A 22,418-nucleotide genomic window follows, 5' to 3' on the forward strand; every position below is an offset into this window, starting at 1 on the left:
CCCGCCCCCTAACCGTACGCTTTGCCCCTAAGGCTCCGCCTCCAAGCACTGGGCCCCGCCCCGCTCCCCTGAAGGCCCCGCCCCATTTCGCCAGCATTTGCAGGGTGTAGCGGCGGCTGCCGCTCCCAGTGTGAACTGAAGCTAGAGGGCGATGTAGTGCCAGGCAACCCCCAGCCGTCGCCGTTTCCCCTCCTGCCCTCGCGGGGGCGCCGCGGCCCGCTCCTCGCGCGGGCGGTGCAGGGTCACGGGGGCCACCTGTCGGGTTTGCTCAGTGGTCCGTGGGCTGAGCCTGAGTAATTTAACCACCGGGTCCGAGGAAGTCAGCCGTGTCAGCGGCTTGACACGTCGCCCGCTGGACTTTCCCTTCTCGATTGGTTTGCGCGAGTGTCGTGGCCTTACCGGCGGTCAGGAAGCAGGGCTGCGCCCCAGGGCGTGAGGCCTAGGGTAGCCTTTCAAGATCGGAGGAACTAAAAGCTTCAAGCTCAGACCCCCAGGAGATTTCAGCCCTGAATGGGGAAGCCCGGGCGCCCAGGATCTCCTGATCCTCGCCCTCCCAAGCATACACCTGTTCAATCTTTTATGCATCCCTGGGCGCTTCAGGCACCATGGACAGTCAGATCAGGAGATGCCACTTCCTTGTCAACAACCTCTCATCTTTGGAAGTTAAGGACCTCACACCCCACATCTCTGTACCCTTCCTCCTACCCACCCCCCAAACTTTGGGCTCTCCTTGCCTTGTCGCAGCTGTTATAACAAGGCTCATACGTGTTGTCCTTACTCAACCAAACTGTCCTCACCAAGCTGACAAAGCACTTATTTGGGGAGGGTGTCACATAAAGCCAGGCAGGCCTTGAACTCACTATGTAGCAGGTGACCATGGGCTCGTGTCTCCCACTTCAGAGCACTGGAATTACAGTTATGAACCATCAGGCCCACCCAAAACTTTGTTTTTAAAGGTTCGGTGTAGTGATTGCATCTGTTATCCCAACTCTTAGAAAGCAAAGGCCAGTCTGGTCTATACAGCAAGAACCAGGCCAGCCTGGGCTACACAAGGCCTAGTTTTAAAATGAAAATTTAGCTTCACAGAAGACTGGCAAGAATAGCAGCTTTTAAATGTCTTGATATAATCTTGGCCTCTAGAGTCTCTCTCTTTAACTCCTCTAACATTAAGGGAAAAAAATCTAGTTTTTCAGACTTACAGAATGTGCTTTGGTCATGTTTCCCCGGGAGCCTCTCTGAGCCTCTTCCCCCTCCCACCAAACCCCTCCCCAGTGACCAGATTTTGTTTCCTCCTAAGCCATTTTCGAATCAGCTGCAGACATGATGCCCCTTTACTTCTAAATACTCCAGAGTGTATTTCTAAACGAGCAAATTTAGTCATAAGACACCTACACTGGGAATTCCTACCAATCTCTCTGAAGACCATAGTGTTCCGGCTGGCTTTCCTTTTTCCATATGTACTACTTCCCTAGTAATGAAAAGTCTGCCTCCCATTATTCATAATTTGATTCTGCATTTAACTGCTTTGTGGTACAAGACACACAGAGAGTAATTTCAGAATAACTAATCCATACCATTGCAGACAAACAGTCCTGCCAATAAGTATTCAGAAATTATTCATGGTTCCTTATAGCCAGACGACACAAAGTATACCATGCGGTTGACATCACCTGAGGGAATTCTTCCCTACTCGGGCTAGCACCACGTCTGGCCTGGGACTTACTATGTAGTCTAGGCTGGCCCCAGACTCACAACAATCCCCCTGCCTCAGCCTCTTGGATGGTAAGATCACAGGTAGGTGTCATCACACCATCTTTAAATTTGCTACTCTTGTTGTTGTTGTTGCATGCTGTGTCAATATGGCTATTGGAAAGTTGCATTTGGCCAGGTGTGATGGTGCACACTTTTAAACTCAGCACTCCAGGAGGCAGTCAGGTAGAATTCCGCCAAGCTGATAGTTGGTCTTGATTGTCAACTTGATAAGCTTTAGAATCACCTTTGGAACAGACCTCTGGGCACATCTGTGAGGGAGTTTCTTGATTAGGAAAACCTGACTTAACTGTGGGTAGTACCATGATATGATCAGGGGTCCTGGACTGAATAAAGCCAAGCCAAACACCAGCATTCATAGCTCTCTGCTTCCTGATTATGGACACAGTGTGACCAGTTGCCTCTGGCTCAAGCTGCCATGCCTCCCCCACCACAACAGTAGATTGTGTCCCCTGAAACTATTAGCCAGAATAAATTTGTCCTTAAGTTCCACTTGTCAGGCATTTGGTCACAGCTATCAGGGACCTGAGTAGTACAGGAGGTGACCAGATGATGGCAGGGGAGCCCTCATGAGCTGGATTCGTGACACTGTAAGAGAGACACCAGAAAGCTGCATATTGCCTATGAGCCAGAAAATGGAGCCCACAGACAACACATGCCAGCATGTTGATCTTGAGTTCCCCAACTTCCAGAACGTTGAGGAACACCCAGCCCATGGTATTTCGTTACGATAGCTCCAACACACAAAGACACACCCTGTCTCCTTTCACAGGTTAAACGTCTTATCTCTCTTTGAATAGGAACCACGTGGCCTTTCAAATTTTGTTCTGTCATACTTGTGTCTTTTTCTTCCTGTTCTAACTTCTTATAGGCATGTGAAGAAGCTTGTCAACCTATTAAGGAATCATTTGGTGGTAGAAATGGCTGGTGGGGGACTCCATGTGCAGGATTATATACCATGCCCTGGTTCTCAGAGGCAAGCTGGCAGAGGGCCAACTCCTCCCCTGAGAGGAGGCCCCAGAGTGTGAATGTGGGAATGTCTTTCCCGTGGCCATCCTTGGTTTCCCAGGAAAGGGTAATTTCCCAACTGACTGTGATGTAAAAACACAGCAGGCAGTTAACGGCCTGAGAGTTCCACAAATGTAGATGAAGTCTGAATTTTCTTTCTTTCTTTTTTCCTTTGAATTTTAAAAGTATTAACTTGTAAAAAAAAAAATTATTTAGTATGTGTACTCACGTGCGTGAGTGTGTGCGTGAGTGTGTGCTACAACGTACATATGAATGTCAGAGGACAACCTTCAGAGAGTTGGGTCTCTCCTTCCATCATGCAGGCTCTGGGCTCAAACTCAGCTTCTAAGCCTTGATATTGAGTGCTCTTACCCACTGAGATAGCTTTTTCATGTGTGTGTGTGTGGTTTTTTTTTGTTTTTTTTTTTTTTTTTTTTTGTAGCCCAGGCTGGCCTGGAACTCACTATGTTGCTCAGGTTGGCCATCCTCTTGCATCTGCCTCCGGAGTGTTGGAATTACAGATGTGAGTGACCCCATCTGAATCTTTTTTTAAAAACTTGTTTAAAAATTGTTACTGCTGTACGTGGGTGGGTGCTCATGCAGTGGCACATGGATGGAGGCCAGGAGAAGTGTTCTCTCTTTCCATGGTGGGTTCCAGGGATCAAACTCCGGTCTGCAGACATGCACAGCAAGTACTCTTACCCACTGAGCCACCTCACTGGCCCAGAAGTTTGAGTCTGAAATCCCTAGTTTTGCTTTGTTTTTGTTTTTTTTTTTCCAGTTATGTGTATGCGTGTGTCTGTGGGTAGGTATGTGCACATGAGTGCAGGTGCCTGTGGAGGCCAGAACCGGGCATCCAATCCCACGGAGTGGTTGTGAACCGATAGATGTAGGTACTGGGAACCAAACTCAGGTCTTTTGTGAGAACAGTACACACTCTGAACTGCTGAGCCATCTCTCCAGCCACCCCCTACCTCCCTTCTTCTCATCCCCAGTCTGCCACACAGATTTCAAGTCTCACAACCAACATATTTTATGGCTTTCATTTTTTGTTATTCTTTAAGTTAGACTCTTATTCTGAATCTCAGACTGACCTGGAACTTACTAGAAAGCCCAGGGGGGCCTCACACTCAAGGCACTTCTCCTGCTATGCCCCCCTTGTCCTGGAGTTAAAGGCATGAGCCACCACAGCCAGCTAGTTAACCTCTTCTAACATGAGAATACACTATGAGGGTTAAGAGGTTCTTAACCATTTACCCCCTAGTGGGAATTCATGCCTGCTGTTTTTCTTTTTCTCAGGACAGTAACTGATATCCACTGCCCCAAGGAAACGAAAGTTTGCTTGGTTAGGAAGCAGGAACAGGTAGGTAATTTAGGGTTACAGCCTACCCAAGCAGGGCAACAGCCTAGAGGGGGTTCAGCAGATAAGAGGAGGGTGTCGCAATGCAGGAAATAGGACCCTGGCACCCTATACCAACTGGGAGACAAAAAGATAGAAAATAATTACTTGATAAAAATGAATCTTAACCTATCTTTTCATTATGCTCAAAGTGAAGGCTGTGTATAAAGGAACAGGGGTTGATCTGTCTTCTCCCTCCACTGCTGAGAACCTGTCTTCTTAGGCCTAGAACTCTGACCTCACAGGGGCCACACAGCACCATGCAGAGGAACCATACAATCCAGCACAACCAGTTTTTGTCCCAAACAGCTAACTTACAGCTAATGTCTTGGACCGTTCCCTGCTTGCAAACCGAGGCCATATTCTTCCATAATGGGCCAGCTCTGGGAGCGCCCAGGGACAAGGGCCATTAGCAAAAATGAAAAGCAAGATATCTTTTAGTCCATTAAGTTAAAAGAGGATTTTTCTCTCCTTTATTATTGATGACTTGTGACTGCAGTTACCGTTTCCTGGAACAAGTGTTCTGGTTCTTCTTCGGCTTTTGTTTACTGGAGGAAAATAGATGCTTATCTGAGGGCAAGCTCAGATTGCTGAGCAGTCAGGGAGCCCTTTGGTGCTGAGGTCTCCTGTCATCCTCTGATGCCACGTGAGGCAAGCTATTTTCTGTGCCTCTGACAGGTTCTAAAACCTGCCACACACAAGCCAATGTATGTGTGTGGACACACACATATACATGCACGTGTCTGTAATCTATATATAAATTTGGAAACATACACATATACTGTATATGAATACAGCCACCCAGATTGAATGAGGGCACCCTTTAGTTTTTACTTTAAAGAATGTCACCTCCTAGACTGAGGCAGGAGGAGCTTGAGGTTAGCCTGAGCTACACAGCAAGTTCCAGGCTAGCCTAGGGCTGTGTAACAAGAACCCATCCCCTGAAACAAAACAAACAGAATCAAAGAAAAAGTTCATGGTTTGGTGTATGGGTGGGTGGATGTAGTGAGCTGCAGGGCAGTGGCCCCTGTGACCACTGGAGGATGTCCACGATTCCCCCAATGACTTCCCCAGCTGTGGCTCAGAGTGACAGCACAGTGTCCCCTGCTACTCAACTCCTCTGAATGTTCAGTTTTTTTATTTATGTTCCCCTTTCTTCTGTCTCTAAGGTGGGGTGGGAAGGTATCAGCCTGAACGAGGTGCTCAGATGAAAGCGGAAGTGTCGGCACTCAGCAAGCGCAGAGTAGCCACCCACTCTCTCTGTGACCTCTATGGAAACACCGCACAACACGTCCTCCGTGTCCTTTTGGACTCTCTGGGCGGAGGGTGGGGGGGGGTGGTGAAGCCTGCTGCCCTGCCCAGCAGCAGCAGCCAGCTTCCTTTTGGCCAGGCCGATATAGAGCCAATCCAGACAGTAGCACCTGCCGGAAGCAGAAGGCAGGGCTTCTCCTCTTCCTAGCCCCGGGCACACCCCAAACCTTCTCCTACACGAGCTGAAAACCACCTAGCCCCAGGGATGTGGTACCAGGGACTGCCTTGCAAGCTGTAGGGTCTGAGGAAGCTGCCTTAATGCCACGAGCCACCACACCCTGCCTCCAGCTCACTCTTTAGGCAGTCTTCAACACCCCTATCGAATGCCTCTGTGTGTGGCAGGGTGTGTTGGGGGAGGGCGGGGGGTTGTCTCTCCTTTGCTAAATCAGACACTGGCCTGCAGGTTCTGAGCCCTCTGGGGCCGGGAATGGAAACAAATGTGATGAAGAGGAAACCAGAAGGTGTGTCTCCAGATGTGACATTAGCATGGTTTGAAAGCATATTTCTTGTGCAATGTAGAAAATTCTACTTTAGCCGACAACATGAAGGAAGACAGGAAGGCACGCTAGGAAAGGGCAGGAGAAAGCTAAAACACAATCAAAATCCATCCTGGTACTGCTGCCCAGAAAATGTTTTTTTTTTTTTTTTTTTTTTCTTTCTCAACCAAATTGGGACAATATGGGACCTCGCAAATGACACATTCTAGTTTTTCAGTTTACTTCTTACTCCAGAGAGAACAATGCTCTTGAGTTGAAGGATGTTCCCTGCAGCCCTGTTTATAATTCTGAGAAATAGACAATGATCACATGGTAAACAAATTCAATCAAGTCATAATGTCACAGAAGGTTCTGTAGCCGTTAGAAATAGAAGACTGTCCCCAAGGTCTCCAATGTCTGTTTTGTTCTGGTTTTACTTTTTGAGACGGCATCTTGCTATGTAGCCCGGCTGGCATAAGTTTAGGACCCTCTGGCTTCAGCCTCCCTGAATGAGAGGATTACAGGTATATGTCACCATGCCTGGCTTGAAAAAAATTTTTAAATTTCAAAACAATATATAACTTTGGTGCTATTTATATAAAAGCATGGATATATATGCATATTTGCTAAAATATCTTTCTGTGCTATTCATTTATATTTTATTATTATTTTATATTTCTTCTGCAGTTAGCATTCATTAGTTTTATATTTTTAAAAACCTATACACTTTAAAAAATTATATAGGGAGCTTGGAGAGATGGCTCAGCAGTTAAGAGCACTGGCTGTTCTTCCAGAGGACCCGGGTTCAATTCCCAGCACCCACATGGCAGCTCACAATTGTCTGTAACTCCAGTTCCAGGGTACTTGACACCCTCATACAGACATACATGCAGGCAAAACACCAGTGCACATAAAAATTTTTTTAATTATATAAACCTCTTCTTATTGATATGAAGTATAGCCATTATATAGTGAATGTGAATGAGGGCTACAAAATACATACATGTTATGACACTTCTCCTATTTTACATTTTTCTATATAAATATACATATTTGGGGGCTGAGAATGTAGCTCAGTTGTAAAGGGCTTGCCTGGCAAGTGTTGGTATTTGGTATCTGGTGTCTGGTTATGTTCCACTTTCTGGTTCATAGGTAATGCCTAACTGTCTGGGGTCTTTCATTTTTTTATTTTAAATAAAAAATGTTAAGGTCTCTGTTTTTAACTATGTATATGGGGGTTATGTGTATGTGAGTGCAGATGCCAATGGAGGCATTTAGAGGTGTCCTGTCCCCTGGCACTAGAGTTACAGGCAATTGGAAGCCACCTTACATGGGCAGCTGGGAACCAAACTTGAGTCTTCTGTATCACGTGCTTTTAACCTTCAAGCCAGCCAATCTCTCCAGCCCCTCTAGGGTCTCTTATGGTGGCACTGATCCTATTCATGAGGGTCCCACTGCCAGGATCCGGTTGCATCCTTGCTGGGTTTGATCTTCAGCACTGTAAATAAAAAAAGAAGTTACACCAGGCAGTTGTGGCACATACTTTTAATCCCAGCACTCAAGACGCAGAGGCAGGCAGATCCCTGAATTTGAGGCTAGCCTGGTCTACAGAGCAAGTTCCAGGACAGCCAGGGATACACATAGAAACCCTGACTTGAGAAACCAAAAAATTTCACAAAAAAATTATAATAAAAACATTAATTTGCAACATAAATTTTATGTATGTACATATATAACACTGGTTAGTTCTTGTATTTTAAGCAATAATGATATTTCCATGTTGGTGAGAAAAGACTACTATTTGGGGCTAAGTTGTGGAAGAGCACAGACTGGCCCAGGGCAGCAGCAACTGGAGGGACAGCAGGTGCCCAACACATGAAGTCACAGTACAGCTTGGATCCTTTGCTGGCACATTGGCTCTGCCATTGGACACTATGCCTTTGGATTTTCTGGGTCACTGCTGTCCCCAGCCAGCCAGTCAGGTACCTACAGGGGCCCTGAGGGAGTAAGGTGCAGGTTCCCCATGGTTTTGTTGGGTGGGGGCGCTGTGAGGAGGAAACCAGCCTATTTCCCTGTGTTCCTGAGACTCAGGCCTCAGCACTGTCTATGGATGGGACACGGAACCTGTGAGAGGTTGGCTTGGGTTCAAGCTGAGACCCTTCCAGGTCCTTGGTGGCTCATCTCAAACAAGCTATTTACCTCTGGGCCACTTGGTGTCCTTGTTCCTAAATGAGGATGAACAATAAGAAGCTCTGGGGAACAAGGGGATGGAGAGGTCAGTAAATCCTGAGAACAGCACATCACACCTGTGGATTAGCGATGGTCCAACCATGGTAATAACAGCAGCACCATGGTAATAACAGCAGCGTGGCAGAAGCCGGGTGCCCTGGCAGTCAGCAGGGCCTTTTTAGCCAAGAAGCTAGCAGTAGCCACAAGGCCTCATGACACAGCCTCGTGGTTGGACACATTGGTCACAAAGCCTAATTAGAGAAGTACTCTTTGACAGAAGGGCCTGTTGACATGAGTCATTGGGGTGGTTAGCCCTCCGGCCTGGGGTGTTCCCTGGCAGGAGTTGAGATATTCACATTTGAATGAGACAAAAGCACCCAGGGAGTTTTCAGTTACAGTCCAGAGAGCCCTGCTACTCTAACAGCAGGTGGCAAAAAAAATCACTTCCCTCCTCCTTCCCTGCGGCTCCTCCTACATTCGCTCCCGTTTAGACCTCATTTCACTTAAACACACACCTCCTGTAGCCTGGGGAAAATATTTTAAATGGTAACTCAGATAACTACAAAATGCAAACGCGAGAACATTCTGTTTTACATGGGCAGCCATGGCTGTAAAGTAGCTTTGGTCCTGATTAGGTTTCTATACAAGGATATGAGTGGGAGAGGGGTAATGACGTCATGTTCTTCCTCCTCGATATTTGGATTTCTTATCTGGAGTATCCTCAAGCTTATTTACTGTCAAAGTATTTGTTCACATTTCAAGCTCTTCTAGCTTGCCTCCATGGCCTGGGGGTTGGAGAGCAGAAGCAGGCCTTAGGTACAGCAGAGTCTCAACTGTGTCCCCTCCTGGCTGTGTGGGAGAATGGGGTTAAGAAACCTAAGTCTGTGTCTTTACCTCTGGAGCTGGGACAGAATGCTGCTATGGGCATTGCATTAGGTAGAGGAAGCCTCCCCAAGAAGTGCTACATAAAATTGTACTGTGCACTTACACCCTAAAGAAGTGGGTTATGCCATTTGTTGAAACGGAGATACGAAAATGCAAATGTACTAGCAAGCTGTGACTTCTTTTTTTCCTTTTCTTTTAAGGCAGGGTCTCACTATGTATCTCTGATGGGATGGCACTCACCATGTAGACCAGACTGACCTCAAACTCATGGAGATCCCCATGCTTCTGCTCCCCAATGCTGGGACTAAAGGTGTGCATCACCACACACGGCTCCAAGTGTACTAGTTGGGATAAAACTGACTTTCTGACTTTGAGTGTAACCATCAGTGACCCAGCACAGTAGGAATGGACTAATCTCATCTTCATCACCCAAGATCCCAGAGAAAACAGTGTTAAAGAGACCCTAATGCCATCTGTTCCCCCTTTTCCCCACCCCACACACACACCAGGACTGAGCACATGTTCCCAGGAGGCATGGGAAGGCACATTGCAGCAAGCACTCTGTGTAAAGGCTGTGGATTTGCTGGATAGCCCTTACAGCCCTCAACATTCAGTCTAGTTTATTTTCTTTCTCTTTCTTTTTCCTCACTGTGGTGGTTTGAATATTTGGCCCATAGGGAGTGTCACCTTTAGGAGGAGCGGCCCTGTTGAAGTAGGTGTGTGGCCTTGTCGGAGGAAGTGTGTCACTGTGGGGCCAGGCTTTGACTCTCATATGCTCAAGCTAAGCCCAGTGTGGCACACAGTCTCCTGCTGCTGCCTGGAGATCAAGATGTAGAACTCTCAGCTCCTTCTCCAGCACCGTGTCTGCCAGCACACTGCCATGCTTCTTACCATGACAATAATGGACTAAACCTCTGAAACTGTAAGACAGCCCCAATTAAAAGTTTTCCTTTAGGGGCTGGAGAGAGGGCTCGACAGTTAAGAACACCTGCTGTTTTTCCAGAGGTCCTGAGTTCAATTCCCAGCAACCACATGGTGGTTCATAACCATCTCTAGTACGATCTGATGCCCTCTTCTGGCATAAAGTCATACATGCAGATTGAGCACTCATATACGTAAAATAAATAAATAAATCTAAAAAAAGTTTTCCTTTATAAGAGTTGTTTGCCATGGATGCCAGGCGTTAGTAGTGCACACCTTTAATCTCAGCACTTGGGAGGCAGAGGAAGGTCGATATCTATGAGTTCAAGGCCGGCCTGGTCTACAAATCGAGTTTTAGGACAGCAAGGACTGTTATATAGAGAAACCCTGTCTTGAAAAACCAAACCAAAACAAAACAAAACAACGTTACCACGGACATGGTGTCTCTTCACAGCAATAGAAACCCAAACCAATACACTCACTATATAAGAACATGACAAGAAGTTGGCCATCTGGCATTGAGGAAGAGGGCCTTCACCAGAGCATAACCATGCTGACACCCCAATCTTGGACTTCCAGCCTCTACAGTGAGTCACAAAAGCTTGTTGAGTACACTGTCAAAGGATGTCTGTGATAGCAACAGAAACACAGTAAGACTCTAGTTGGAGCTGAGTCAGCCCTGGAATCCATTATTCTGGGATCAGTAAGACTCTGGTCCAAGATAAGTCAACCCTGGAATCCATTATTCCAGGATCAGTTTGTCTCTTTGACTTTCCATTTCTGTTGCTGACCAACCCGGATTGGCACATTCTTAAGATCCAAGAGGAAATTAGAAGTGTTTTTGTAAATATACTCTTCATATACTCCAATTACAACAAAACCTTTGCTGAAGGGCTTATTTTGACTTCAGGTAACTTCCACTTCCTTGTTCTGACCCACGTGTATTAGTAATTTTAAAGTTGGGTTTTCTAAGGGTTTCCAGATACAGCACAGCATTCTCCACTACATTTGAATTCCAGATAAATAATTAAAGATTTCTTGGTATAAACATTTTCCAAATATTTCACAGGGTATACTTGCCCTAAAAACAAAAATAATTTTGTCCACCTGAAATTCTAAGTGAATACACTTTTCATGTGTTTCCCATTTTGGTGGCACTAGCAAAGGAACCCAGGACACTGTGCACGGTAAGGTGATGCTGTAGTGCTGGGCTACTTCTCAACCTAGTGTCCCGTGCTTTTACTTGCTAAATATGATAACCTTATTTTCCGGGGAAGTCTTATTTCCTTTTTCCAAATTCTCAGAGGTGGTGATGGCCCTATGGATGCAACATAACCTGTATACAGCTCTGACAAGCTCAGTGTTCACCTTCCCTTGCCGTCATTATGATAAGACACTCTGGCCAAAAGCAACCAAAAGAGGAAAGGATTTGTTTGATTCGCACTTCCAAGTCACACAGGCCCTCACTGAGGGAAGGCGGGGCAGGCCTTGAAGGCAGAGCTCATCACTGCTTGCTGGCTCACTCCCTCACTCAGCCTCAGCTAGCTTTTCTTCTATAGCCTAGGACCACTTGCCTAGAGATGGTGTTGCCTACAGCAGGCTGGACCCTCGTGTGTCAATCGATTAACAACCAAGACAGTCTGTCCCAGACATATCCACAGGCCACTCTGATCCAGGCAATTACTCAATTTGGGCTTTCCTCTCAGCTGACTTTAGACAGTGTCAAGATGACAACTGAAGCTAAGGAGGACAGGGGTCTGGAGAGATGGCTCAGCAGTTAAGAACTCGTGTTGCTCTTCCAGAGGACCCACACTGTCTCCAAACACCCATGTCAGGTGACTCTCAGATGTCTGTAACCCAGGGACTCTGATGCCTCTGACCTCATCAGGTACCTATACACACACACACACACACACACACACACACACACACACACTTGCATAATACTCACATGATTTAAAAATAGTATGGGGCTGGAGAGATGACTCAGCAGTTAAAAGCACTGGCTGCTCTTTCAGAGGACCCAGGTTCAATTCCCAGTACCCACATGGCAGCTCACAACTGCCCTGTAACTTCAGTTTCAGGGGATCCAACACCTTCACACAAACATACATGCAGGCAAAACACAAATGTACATGAAATAAAAATAAATAAAATTTAAAAAATAAAACAATAAAAAACCTTTAGAGCTAACTAAGGCAATAAGCAAGATAATTCCACATACAAAAGTATCCTCCACAAAAAGCAAACATGCCCCCTGTCCAGACCAAGGCCTGGTGACCCCAGTAGCAAAGTTGGGCAAACACAAGGCCTGCCTTGTGTGGCCCCTGGTGAGTGGACCGTGTTCCAATGGAAGGCACAAACTGGTCTTGATGGGTTAAATAAAAGGAGAAGAAGAAGAAGAAGAAAAGTTGCATGAGTAGGGAAGGGGATGGTGTATGAAATTCTCAAACAACTAATACAAATACTAAAAATAAGTAAATGTACATTTCTAGAAGGCCTTGCTGGTTGGAGCCAAAACCAGAAAATATGGGCAGTGGCAGAGAAAAAAAAGTTAGTGTAGGGTGGAAGGAGGGAGAGGGGAGTGACGGTTTACACACACACACACACACACACACACACACACACACACACACACACACACACACACCAGAAGTATCAAAGGCAGCTGCTGAGGTTTCCTTCAGTCAGTCAACCCAGGACAGAAAACAGGACTTATCACCCTGCCATAGAGGACTGGAGGCCACACAATGGCCACACAAGGAGGAGTTCAATACAGGGCCTAGAGAGGCGGCAGGGCAGGCCTCACAGGCGGGGACAGACAGTAAAGACTGCACAGGATTCAAGGGGATAAGAAGGGTGGGGCATTCTGACTACCTGGGACAGCACCCTAAAGGTGCAGACATCTAACTGTGGTGGACACAGGCCTTGTGGGGCTGCAGAGGGTTTGTGTGGGTGGCAGGAAAAGCAGTGTGTGTGGGGGGGGAGCATGAATGCCAGACCTCAGCAGAATATGCAGCAGGTTGTGGCTGAAGGCCGGGTCTGCATCTGGCTCATCTCCCAACAGTTAGCACAGCACAGATACTCGATAAAGGTTCACCAATAGGTGGTCTTGTCTCTTGGTCACGGAGGTAGTCACAACAGAAGCAGGGAGCTGAAGGAGAGTGGGCCAAAAGGAAGACCGGACAGTTCGCTGGGAGGCTTCTGTGGTTTCCTGACAGGAGCCCAAGGCAAGGTTGTGAAGAGAGCAGTAGAGACAGAGCTAAGGATGGAGGGAACGTCGTCCTCAGCCACCTGCATGGCCAGTGCTATAGGAGTGGTTTGCAGGGGCCCGGACTATTGTCCTGCCTTGCCCTGGGTAGCCAGGGCACGTCTCTGCCTCTCTAGGGCTTAGCCTCATCCCTGGGAAGTGAGGAGGGAAATGAGAAGTTTCCCTTCTGCTCTGGGACTGTGAGACTGAGATTTGGTGACTCATGTGAAGGGTGGGTGGGTGAGTGGGTGGGTGGTGTCAGGGAAAGGAAGGAGTTTGTAAGGTCAAAGATAGCCCTGAGGGGGGCTGTGGAGAAAATGATGTGTCTGTCTGGACAAAAAAAATAAAAGGAAGTGGAGATTTGCTGAGCCAAGAGGGGGAAGGTGACGTGTTTGATGTTAGGGAATTTTGGAGACATGAGGACATGTCTCCACAGCAAACACGCAATAATGTTAAGAAGCGCAGTCAATGGGGCATTCTCTCTAGAGCTGATGTGATGGGGTGGAAAAGACCAGTCACCCACCTAATGTATACATCTTATATCCTAATCCCCAGAACCTGTGGATACTAATCGCATATGATAAAAAAAAAAGGGAGAGTGTGTGTGTGTGTGTGTGTGTGTGTGTGTGTGTGTGTGTGTGTATGTGTGTGTGTGTGTGATTAAGTCAAAGCTTGAGATGGGGAAAATAACCATGGGTGGCTATGTGGACATTGTACAGGTATCCTATCAGAGGGAGCATGGAGAAACTCGGCACATGGAGAAGATGGTGTTGAGAGAGACTTCAAGAGACAGGACATTGCAATGCCCAGCATTGAGGTCCATAATCCTGGCGCTCAAAAGGCTGAGTCGCCGGGCGGTGGTGGCGCACGCCTTTAATCCCAGCACTCGGGAGGCAGAGCCAGGCGGATCTCTGTGAGTTCGAGGCCAGCCTGGGCTACAGAGTGAGATCCAGGAAAGGTGCAAAGCTACACAGAGAAACCCTGTCTCGAAAAACCAAAAAAAAAAAAAAAAGGCTGAGTCAAGAGAATCTCAAGTTTGAGGCCAGTCTGAGCTATGAGGTGAATACAGACTAACATGAGATATATTAAGAAAATTCTGTCTCAAAACTATGACAACAACAATCACTGGCCGGGACACCCATCATTCTGCTTTCTCTCCTTCCAGGTCTGCTGAGATGTGAGCAAATTGTCTCATGTTGGTAGTGCAGGCACTGCGCCACTCACCATGCCTCCCCACCATGATGGGGTGTATGCCCATGAATGGTGAGCCCAAATAAACCGTCCCTCCCTACAGTTTCTCCTTTTCTTTTTAAAAACTTGTATCCCATTAACTCCAATTTGTGCTGCTCACACACTTCTGGGTTCGGGGCCATCAGTCAACCTCACAGGGGCCACACCCTTAAAGAAAATGGACTCGCTCTTTCGGGTCTTGGCTCCAAGATGACCAAGAAAAGAAGAAACAACGGTCGAGCCAAAAAGGGCCGCGGCCATGTGCAGCCCATCCGCTGCACGAACTGCGCCTGGTGCGTGCCCAAAGACAAGGCCATTAAGAAGTTCGTCATTCGGAACATCGTCCAGGCTGCCGCTGTCAGGGACATCTCCGAAGCTAGTGTCTTCGACGCCTATGTGCTTCCCAAGCTCTATGTCAAGCTGCATTACTGCGTGGGCTGTGCTATTCATAGCAAGGTAGTCAGGAATCGATCCCGTGAAGCCCGCAAGGACCGGACACCCCCACCACGATTTAGACCTGCTGGTGCTGCACTACGACCTCCACCAAAGCCCATGTAAAGAGATGGCTTCATAAAGACAGAAGAAGAAACACCTTAGAAAAATAAAATGGGACTTAACTTTAAAAAAAAAAAAAAGAAAGAAAATGGACTCTCCCCCTAGAAGTCACCAACTGTCAATTGTTCCTCAACCAGAGGTGGGAGTTCATGCATCCTTTCCATTCCACACTCGGTGCTGGAAGGTTGACTGGCTTGATCTGGTGCAGATCTGGTGCGAGCAATCACGACTGCTGTGACTTCATGGGTTCAGCAGCTCTGCTGTGTCCAGACAACACTGTTTCACGCTAGCACTCCTCAACCTCTGGCTCTTGTGACCTTTGCTGGATGGTCTATGAGCCTTGGGATTGGGGGTGTGATATAGCTGTCACATCTGTGGCTGTGTGCTCAAAAGACACTTATGCTCTACATTTGGACAGTTCTGAGGTCCTGTGTCAACTGCTGTCTACTGTGCAGCGAAACTTCTTCGATGAGTTTTGAGAGCTTTAATAATCTGTGAGTGGAAAGAGATGAATTAAAAAGCATTTTGATGCTCTGTATATTTAGCAAAATAACAGTAGCAGGCTTACTCCTGGGACTTGTGAGCTTTCTTTCTGACCAGGGATTCTTAGCCAGATTTGCCATGCCAGACATATGCAGATATATGTTTCCTCCTGTGGGGTGGGATTCAAATCCAATTTTTAGAAAAGCAGTTGGCTACCCCCATAACATTCATGCCACTATTATACTCAAGGGCTGAAGTTTCTCTAGTCAGAAATTTGGTCACCGAATGACAGAAACAACTAACTTTGAAAATTGCTACAGAGGCAGGGCATAGTGGCACACGTCTTTAATCCCAGCATTCAGGAGGCAGAGGCAGGCAGGTCTTTATGAGTTTCAGGCCAACCTGATCAACACAGTAAGCTCCAGGCCAGCCAAGGCTACATGATAAGACTTTTTTTTTTTTTTTAAAGAAGACACACCCCCTTAAAAAATGCTACTGAGAAGTGTGGCTATGGCTGTAATGAACCTGACCCTATGTTTTGCAGGCCATTGGAGACGGCTTGTGGAAGGGATATAGATGTTTGGGGATATGACTAGGGAGGTCCTTGAATGCTACAAACTGCTTAATGGGCCACTCTGTTGGGGGTTTTGAGGACTAGAATGCTGACAGAAATGCACATAGTGGGAAGTGGGGAGATGTTCAAACATGTGGATCTGGGTTTGGTTCTCCTGAAGCTATGTAAAAGCCACACACATCTGTAATCACAGTGCTTGGGGGAAGAGACAAGTGTACTCTGGTACTCTCTGGCTAGCTGGTCTAGCCAAAACTGCAAAGTTCTGTGAACAATCCTAGCTATAATAACAGTGAAAAAGCAACTTAGACAACATCCCACCAACTTCTAGCCTCCATAAGCGCCCTGCATGGGAAAGCACACCCATGTACACACAGATATACACACATGCACACAACACACACAGAGATACACACACACAGATACACACACACACACACACACACACACACACACACACACACACACACACAGGTGCTGACAGTGGGAACTGAGTTCATTAGGTCTCCAAGGAGAACAAGTAGTCTATCAGGAATTGGACTAGATGTCACGTATGTTATATTCTGGTAAAGAACCTGTTGAGCCTGCATCCTCAAGGCTGAGTGAGACTGAATCCAAATATACTGGGCTAAGCTGCTTGGCAAAAGGAATTCAAGACAGCATAGAATCCAGCTATTGTATGGTTACAGCTCACTGCCCTTAGTCAGATATACAGTGAGACAGAGTAGAAAGATTTTTTTTTTTAATGTGAAGCCTGGCCTGGAGAGTAGTGTAGGCCAGTTTGAAGTCTGTGAACAAAGCACTATAGACAAAGCAAAGGTAATTATTAAAAATAATAAATACACTCCACACTAAAGCAGAAAGACTTTGGGGGCAATACCCCATCCATTCATGACTCCAGGGCATAGAAATTCATTTAAAGGAAAATGGGTTTAAAGAATTCCTGTTCTGAAAAAAATCTCCTAGGGAAACATTTTCTCAGCCTCAACCCAGACACCCAGAGATCATTGCAGCTGTGGTAAATGGGGGCGGGCTCTGTCTTGAGATAGCAGCACCAACATCCATCCACATGATACTGAATTTGCAAGGCATGAAAATGCAAGAATTAGAGGGTCACTGAACTTGTACCAGGTTCTGGAAAGCCCCTGCGGCCTGGTGATGTGTGGCAGTACTGGATTTACTCCAAGGAGACCGTGTGAAGTCACTGTGTGACGCTATGAAAATAAGACCTAAGATGCACAGAGATCCCACAGTGTTGGAGATCCAGGACCAGGGGCATCTGCTGAGGAAAACAGCAGTCATGGAGTGGAGCCAGCCCAAGACAGAGGCGACGTGTGCTTAAGACGAGGAAACTAGAGTTAGGGTGGATGGACGGCCAAGCCCACTGGAGCCCAGAAGATGCCACCAAGAGCCCTGGATGACGAACATGGAACTATAGGGTGTGGTGTTTTCCCTGCTGGATTTGGCCTTGCTTTGGTGTCTTAGTATTTCTATTGCTGTGATGAACTCCATGACCTGGGTGCTGGAAACCAAAGTCAGGTCCTCTAGAAGAGCAAGTGTTCTTAACCACTGAACCATTGCCCCAGCTTCTAGTCTGAGCTTCTTTGATATCCTGTTCCTCCCACGTGGAATGGAATGTTTACTGTGCCAACATATATGGGGAGGGCTCACAGTGAGGAATTGCCCTAGACTTTGGGTTGCTAAGATTTGGAGTGCTCTCAGAGATCAGACTCAATGCATTTTGTATTACAAGGTGAACAAGGACATGCCCCTTGCTCACTTCCCAGCTCCCCATATTGTCACACTCCCATAACCTCCTATTCTGGGTTGAATGTGAAATGCCCACCATAAATTCCCCTATTTAAATACTTGGTCCCCACCTGGTGGCACTCCTTTGGAAGGCTGAAAACCTATGGGGGGAGGGTGGATCCTCACTGGGAGAAGCGAGCCACTGGGGGAGGGGCCTCGAGGTTTGGTGACCCAGATCCGCTTCCTTTCTCCCCTCTGTGTTACATTATGTGGATGTAAAGTAACCAGTCCCCTCCTATTCCTGCCACCGTGTCCTCCCCACCACAGTGGACCGTGTCCCTTCTTAAACTGACCCTTCCTCCCTGAAGTTACCTTTGTCAGATATCATCACAGCAGTGAGAAAAATACTACATCTTCCTATTTTCCAAAAACCAGTTAGAGATCTTGCTGTGACCTCTCGTGAGCTCCCCGGAGCCTCAGTACCCTCGCGCGCGCGTGCTGTTCCCTCTCCGTAGAACTCCCTTCCCTGCCTGTGTCTCTTCTCTTGTCACAGCCAGCTATGTTTTTTTCTTTTGTGGCTACCCAGTGGACTTCCCTGGTGAGGCTGGGGCCATCCTCTGCACTCTTGGTGCCTTGCAGAAGGTTGCTCCAACAAAGGTGCCTGCCCCCGCAAAGCTCCACACATGGGTAAGCGCTCACCTTCCTCCTTGATGTGCTGGCATCCTGTTCTGTTCCTCACGTCCTGGCCACTTTTGTTGTGGTTGTTTGATGCTGCTGTGGGTTTTGAGACAGGGTTTCGCTCTTGAAGCCCAGCCGGCTTTGAATTTGTGGCAACCTTCTTACCTCAGGCTTTAGCGGCGTGACTAGCCACATCTGGCATGACCAGGTACTTTTAAAAGCATCCTTAAAGCCTAGCACCAATGCTTCCTCTTCCATCCAGTGTCCCTGGACCCACCCAGGTAGAAGCAAATGCTTTCTGGTCCACACCGATGCCTCTTAGGAATTACTGCCCATCTCAGTTTAATGATGTGGACGTCTGCCTTTTTTTTTTTTTTTTTCTCTAGCCTGGCTATGAGCACCTTAAATTCCATTCCACAAGTAGATCTTTTTGGTTGTTTTGTTTGTTTGAGACAGGGTTTCACTATGTAGCCCTGGCTGGCTGGCCTTGAACCCACAGAGATCTGCCTACTGCTGCCTCTGAAGTACTGGGATTAAAGGCGTGCACCGCCATGCCTGGCAAATCACTTTATCACTCATGGTATCCGTCACATAAACGACACAGCAAACACTCAGTAAATTCTGTTACATGCTACAGACTTTTGAGCTCTTATGCATATTCAGCAAGCTGTTAGATTCTGAGGATTCAGGGGTTGGTTGAGACAGAATTAGCAGTCTCTGCCCTTTGAGATCTGAAACCCTGATCTAGAAGTTGACTGGAAAAGAATTATACCTCCTCTCCCCCCATCACGCCTCCTCCTTCCTTCTCCGTTTGCTTTTCTTCCCCCTCCTTTCCTCCGTTTTCCTCTCCTCTCTTTCCTTTCTCTTCCCTTCCACCTCTCTTTCCCTTCTTCTCCCCATCCCGGTCCATTGCTGGGGAACAGACTGGACCCAGGACCCTGTACATGCTAAGCAAACACTCTACCATGGAGATTAGCCCAGTTTTCAAATTCTCTTTCTTTAAGTAACCTTACTGACATATTACTCACACACTATCAACTCCACTCTATCTTTTAGTATACAGAGTTGTGCAACCGTGATGACAGTGTGACTCTGTCTGCCTCAAAACTCCCTCCACCGCTGTTCATCCTGTTTCCACTGCCGCCTAGATATTTGCATATTCTGGACATTTCCTAATAATACGACCTGGTGGTCGGATTATAAGGCTGAATCATTTCGTAACTGGCTTCATGCACTTTGCATAGCACTTTTGCATTTCCACCCATGCTGAAGCATCTCTAAGTACTTGATCGCTTTCCATCCTGAATGCAATCCATTGTATGGATACACCGTATCTTATTTAGCCATCCATAAACCATTGGTTCCTGGTACTTTGTGACTACTGTAAATTATGCTCTTATGAACACTCATGCACAAATTTTTGTGTGACTGTTTACATTTCTCTTGGGACTACATCTGGGGTTAAAGTGGCTACCACATAGGTTAACTGTCATGGTTATGGTTTCTATTGCTGTGATAAAACTCCATGACCAAAAGCCACTTGAGGAGGAAGGGGTTTGTTTCATCTTACAACTCTCAGGTCACACTCTGTCACTGAGAGAAGTCAGGGCAGGAACTCAAGGCAGGAACCTGGAGGCAGGGACTGATGCCATGGAAGAGTGCTGATTACTAGCTTGCTCCTCATGGCTTGCTCAGCCTGCTTTCTTATACCACCCAGGACCACCAGCCTAGGGGTGGCACCACCCACACTGGACTGGACTCTCCTATACCAATCAATTAAGAAATGACACCACAGATTGGCCAGTCTGATGGAGGCATTTTCTCAATTGAGGTTCGATGTTCCCAGGTGACCCTAGCCAGTTTTAACATAGTTAACAAGTTGACATAAACATTAGCCAGTAATGGAAATATTTTGAGGATCTACCAAATTGTTTTCCAAAGAGTCACGCCATTTTACAGCCTCTCCAGTGAAATGCGAGGGCTATGTCTTCTTCCCATAGTTGCCAATGCTTACACCCATCCGTGCCTCTGATTATAGTCATCCTAGTAGGTATGGAGTGGCTTCTTGTTGTACGGATTTGCTGCATAGCCTTGATGGCTAAGGAGGATGAGCATCCCACCCAGAATCAGCAGCCCAGGGGTGGCACCACCCACATTGGGATGGGCTCTCCACATCAATAGAATTCAATAGAATCCTCTGATTGTGTGTGTGTGTGTGTGTGTGTGTGTGTGTGTGTGTGTGTGTGTGTTTACATGTACCACGGTACACATGTAGAGGCCACAGGACAATCTGTGGGAGTCAGCTCTCTCTACCATTTGGGTCCCAGGGATCAAACCCAGGTCCTCCATCCTTGCAGCAAGCCCTTTTACACGCTGAGCCATCTCACCAGCCTCTGTTTTTGCTTTGTAAACTTTGGCTGAGATTATGGACATGTGATCCATCTGAAAGCTCAAACTCTTTTTTTTTTTTTTTTTTTTTTTTTTTTTAAGACAGCGTCTCTCTGTATATTCTTACCTGGCTTGGACTACACTATGTGGACCAGGTTAACCTAAAACTCACAGAGATCTACCTGCTTCTGCGTCCCCAGTGCTGGGATCAAGGGCATAAGCTGCCACGCCTGGCTGAAAGCTCAGCTTCTAGGAATCCATGACTGCTTGCAACATGACTGCTTGTTACATGACATGCAACAAATCTTGGTTGCTTGAGGACAGTGCTAAAGCGAGGATCAGCTTTCAGGAAGTGAAGCCTGTGTTTCAGAGGCCAAGTGACCTTCCTGACACCCAGTTCCCTGATGATCTTGAGCTGGGTTTTGTAAACAATCACAAGGACATCATTAGATATAAGCCCTACACTGCCAGAGAATGTCACTGGACGCCCAGCCTGCCTGTGACCCTAATAGGGAAATTGTTTTCTTGGCTCAAAGCACATCACTCCTCTGGCATCTGAGCCAGGGAGTTGATTTACCTTTTAAGGCTCATACTTCTCAGGCACTATAGGATTGTGAAAATAGCGCCGAACTCTAATGTTGGCTTTGGATGTGACTGGACGAATACAAAATGACAGATAGACCACAGCAGAAAGTGGTTCCTGCTGAGAATCTCAGATGGGCTGGAGGGATGGCTCAGTGGCTAAGATCACTTACTGAGGATTTAGTAAGACCTTGCAGAGGACCCAGGTTCAGTTCCCAACGCCCACATGGCATCTTACAACCATATGTAATTCTAGTTCCAGAGGCTCTGATATCCTCTTCTGACTCAGACGGCATCAGGCACATGCATGCATACATACACGTAAACAAAACATTCATACACATAAAATAAAAATAAGTAAATCTCAGCTAGAGAGGGGGCTCAGCAGTTAGGGAATTTGTCTCTTAGAACCAATGTCAGGCAGCTCATAACCACCTATGACCCCAGCTCCAGGGGATATGGTGCCTCTGGCTTCCACAGGCACCCCCACACAAGTGACACACATTCAGACAGACACACGTACACACATAACTGAAAGCAAAATAAATCTTTTTAAAAATAAACAATCTCAGTGTGGTGGCACAGGCCTTTCATCCCAGGACTCAGGGAAGCAGAGGGAGGCAGATCTCTGTGAGTTCAAGGCCAACCTAGTCTACAGAGAGAGCTGGAAAAAAGGAAATGTCAGGGCTGGTGAGATGACTCAGCAGACAGAGGTGTCTGCTGCCTAGCCCAACAGTCAGAGTTCAGTCTTTGAGAGCCATGCAGGAGCCGACTCCAGCAAGCTGTCTCCTGCCCACCCCACCCCCCTCTCTCTCTTTCTCACACACACACACACACACACACACACACACACACACACACACACACACAGATAGACAAGACAGACAGACAGACATGCATGTACACACGCACGCAGGTATGCACACAATAAAT

General features: G+C 47.0%; 2 protein-coding genes across 2 annotated transcripts in view; one reads left to right on the top strand and one right to left on the bottom strand.

Annotated features, from left to right (window-relative positions):
* Positions 1 to 6,710: 6,710 nt before the first annotated feature.
* Gna13 (G protein subunit alpha 13) overlaps positions 6,711 to 22,418 on the bottom strand; it is a 63,900-nt gene continuing 48,192 nt past the window's right edge. Inside the window, exon 3 of the mRNA XM_052756781.1 lies at positions 6,711 to 7,462. Coding sequence (XP_052612741.1) covers positions 7,457 to 7,462 — 6 coding nt within the window. The 3' untranslated portion in view covers positions 6,711 to 7,456. The remainder of the gene's footprint in view (positions 7,463 to 22,418) is intronic.
* LOC128121788 (40S ribosomal protein S26-like) lies at positions 14,690 to 15,058 on the top strand. The gene has a single exon (XM_052756782.1). The coding sequence runs from the start codon at positions 14,690 to 14,692 to the stop codon at positions 15,035 to 15,037; it is 348 nt and encodes a 115-aa protein (XP_052612742.1). The 3' UTR covers positions 15,038 to 15,058.

The sequence above is a fragment of the Peromyscus californicus genome, unplaced genomic scaffold, assembly GCF_007827085.1.
Source record: "Peromyscus californicus insignis strain IS unplaced genomic scaffold, ASM782708v3 Scaffold_3__1_contigs__length_106647218, whole genome shotgun sequence".
NCBI classification, from domain to species: Eukaryota; Metazoa; Chordata; class Mammalia; order Rodentia; family Cricetidae; genus Peromyscus; species Peromyscus californicus.

Coding starts and splice junctions, on each gene's coding strand:
- LOC128121788 (XM_052756782.1), top strand. CDS start 14,690: ATGACCAAGAAAAGAAGAAACAACGGTCGAGCCAAAAAGGGCCGCGGC.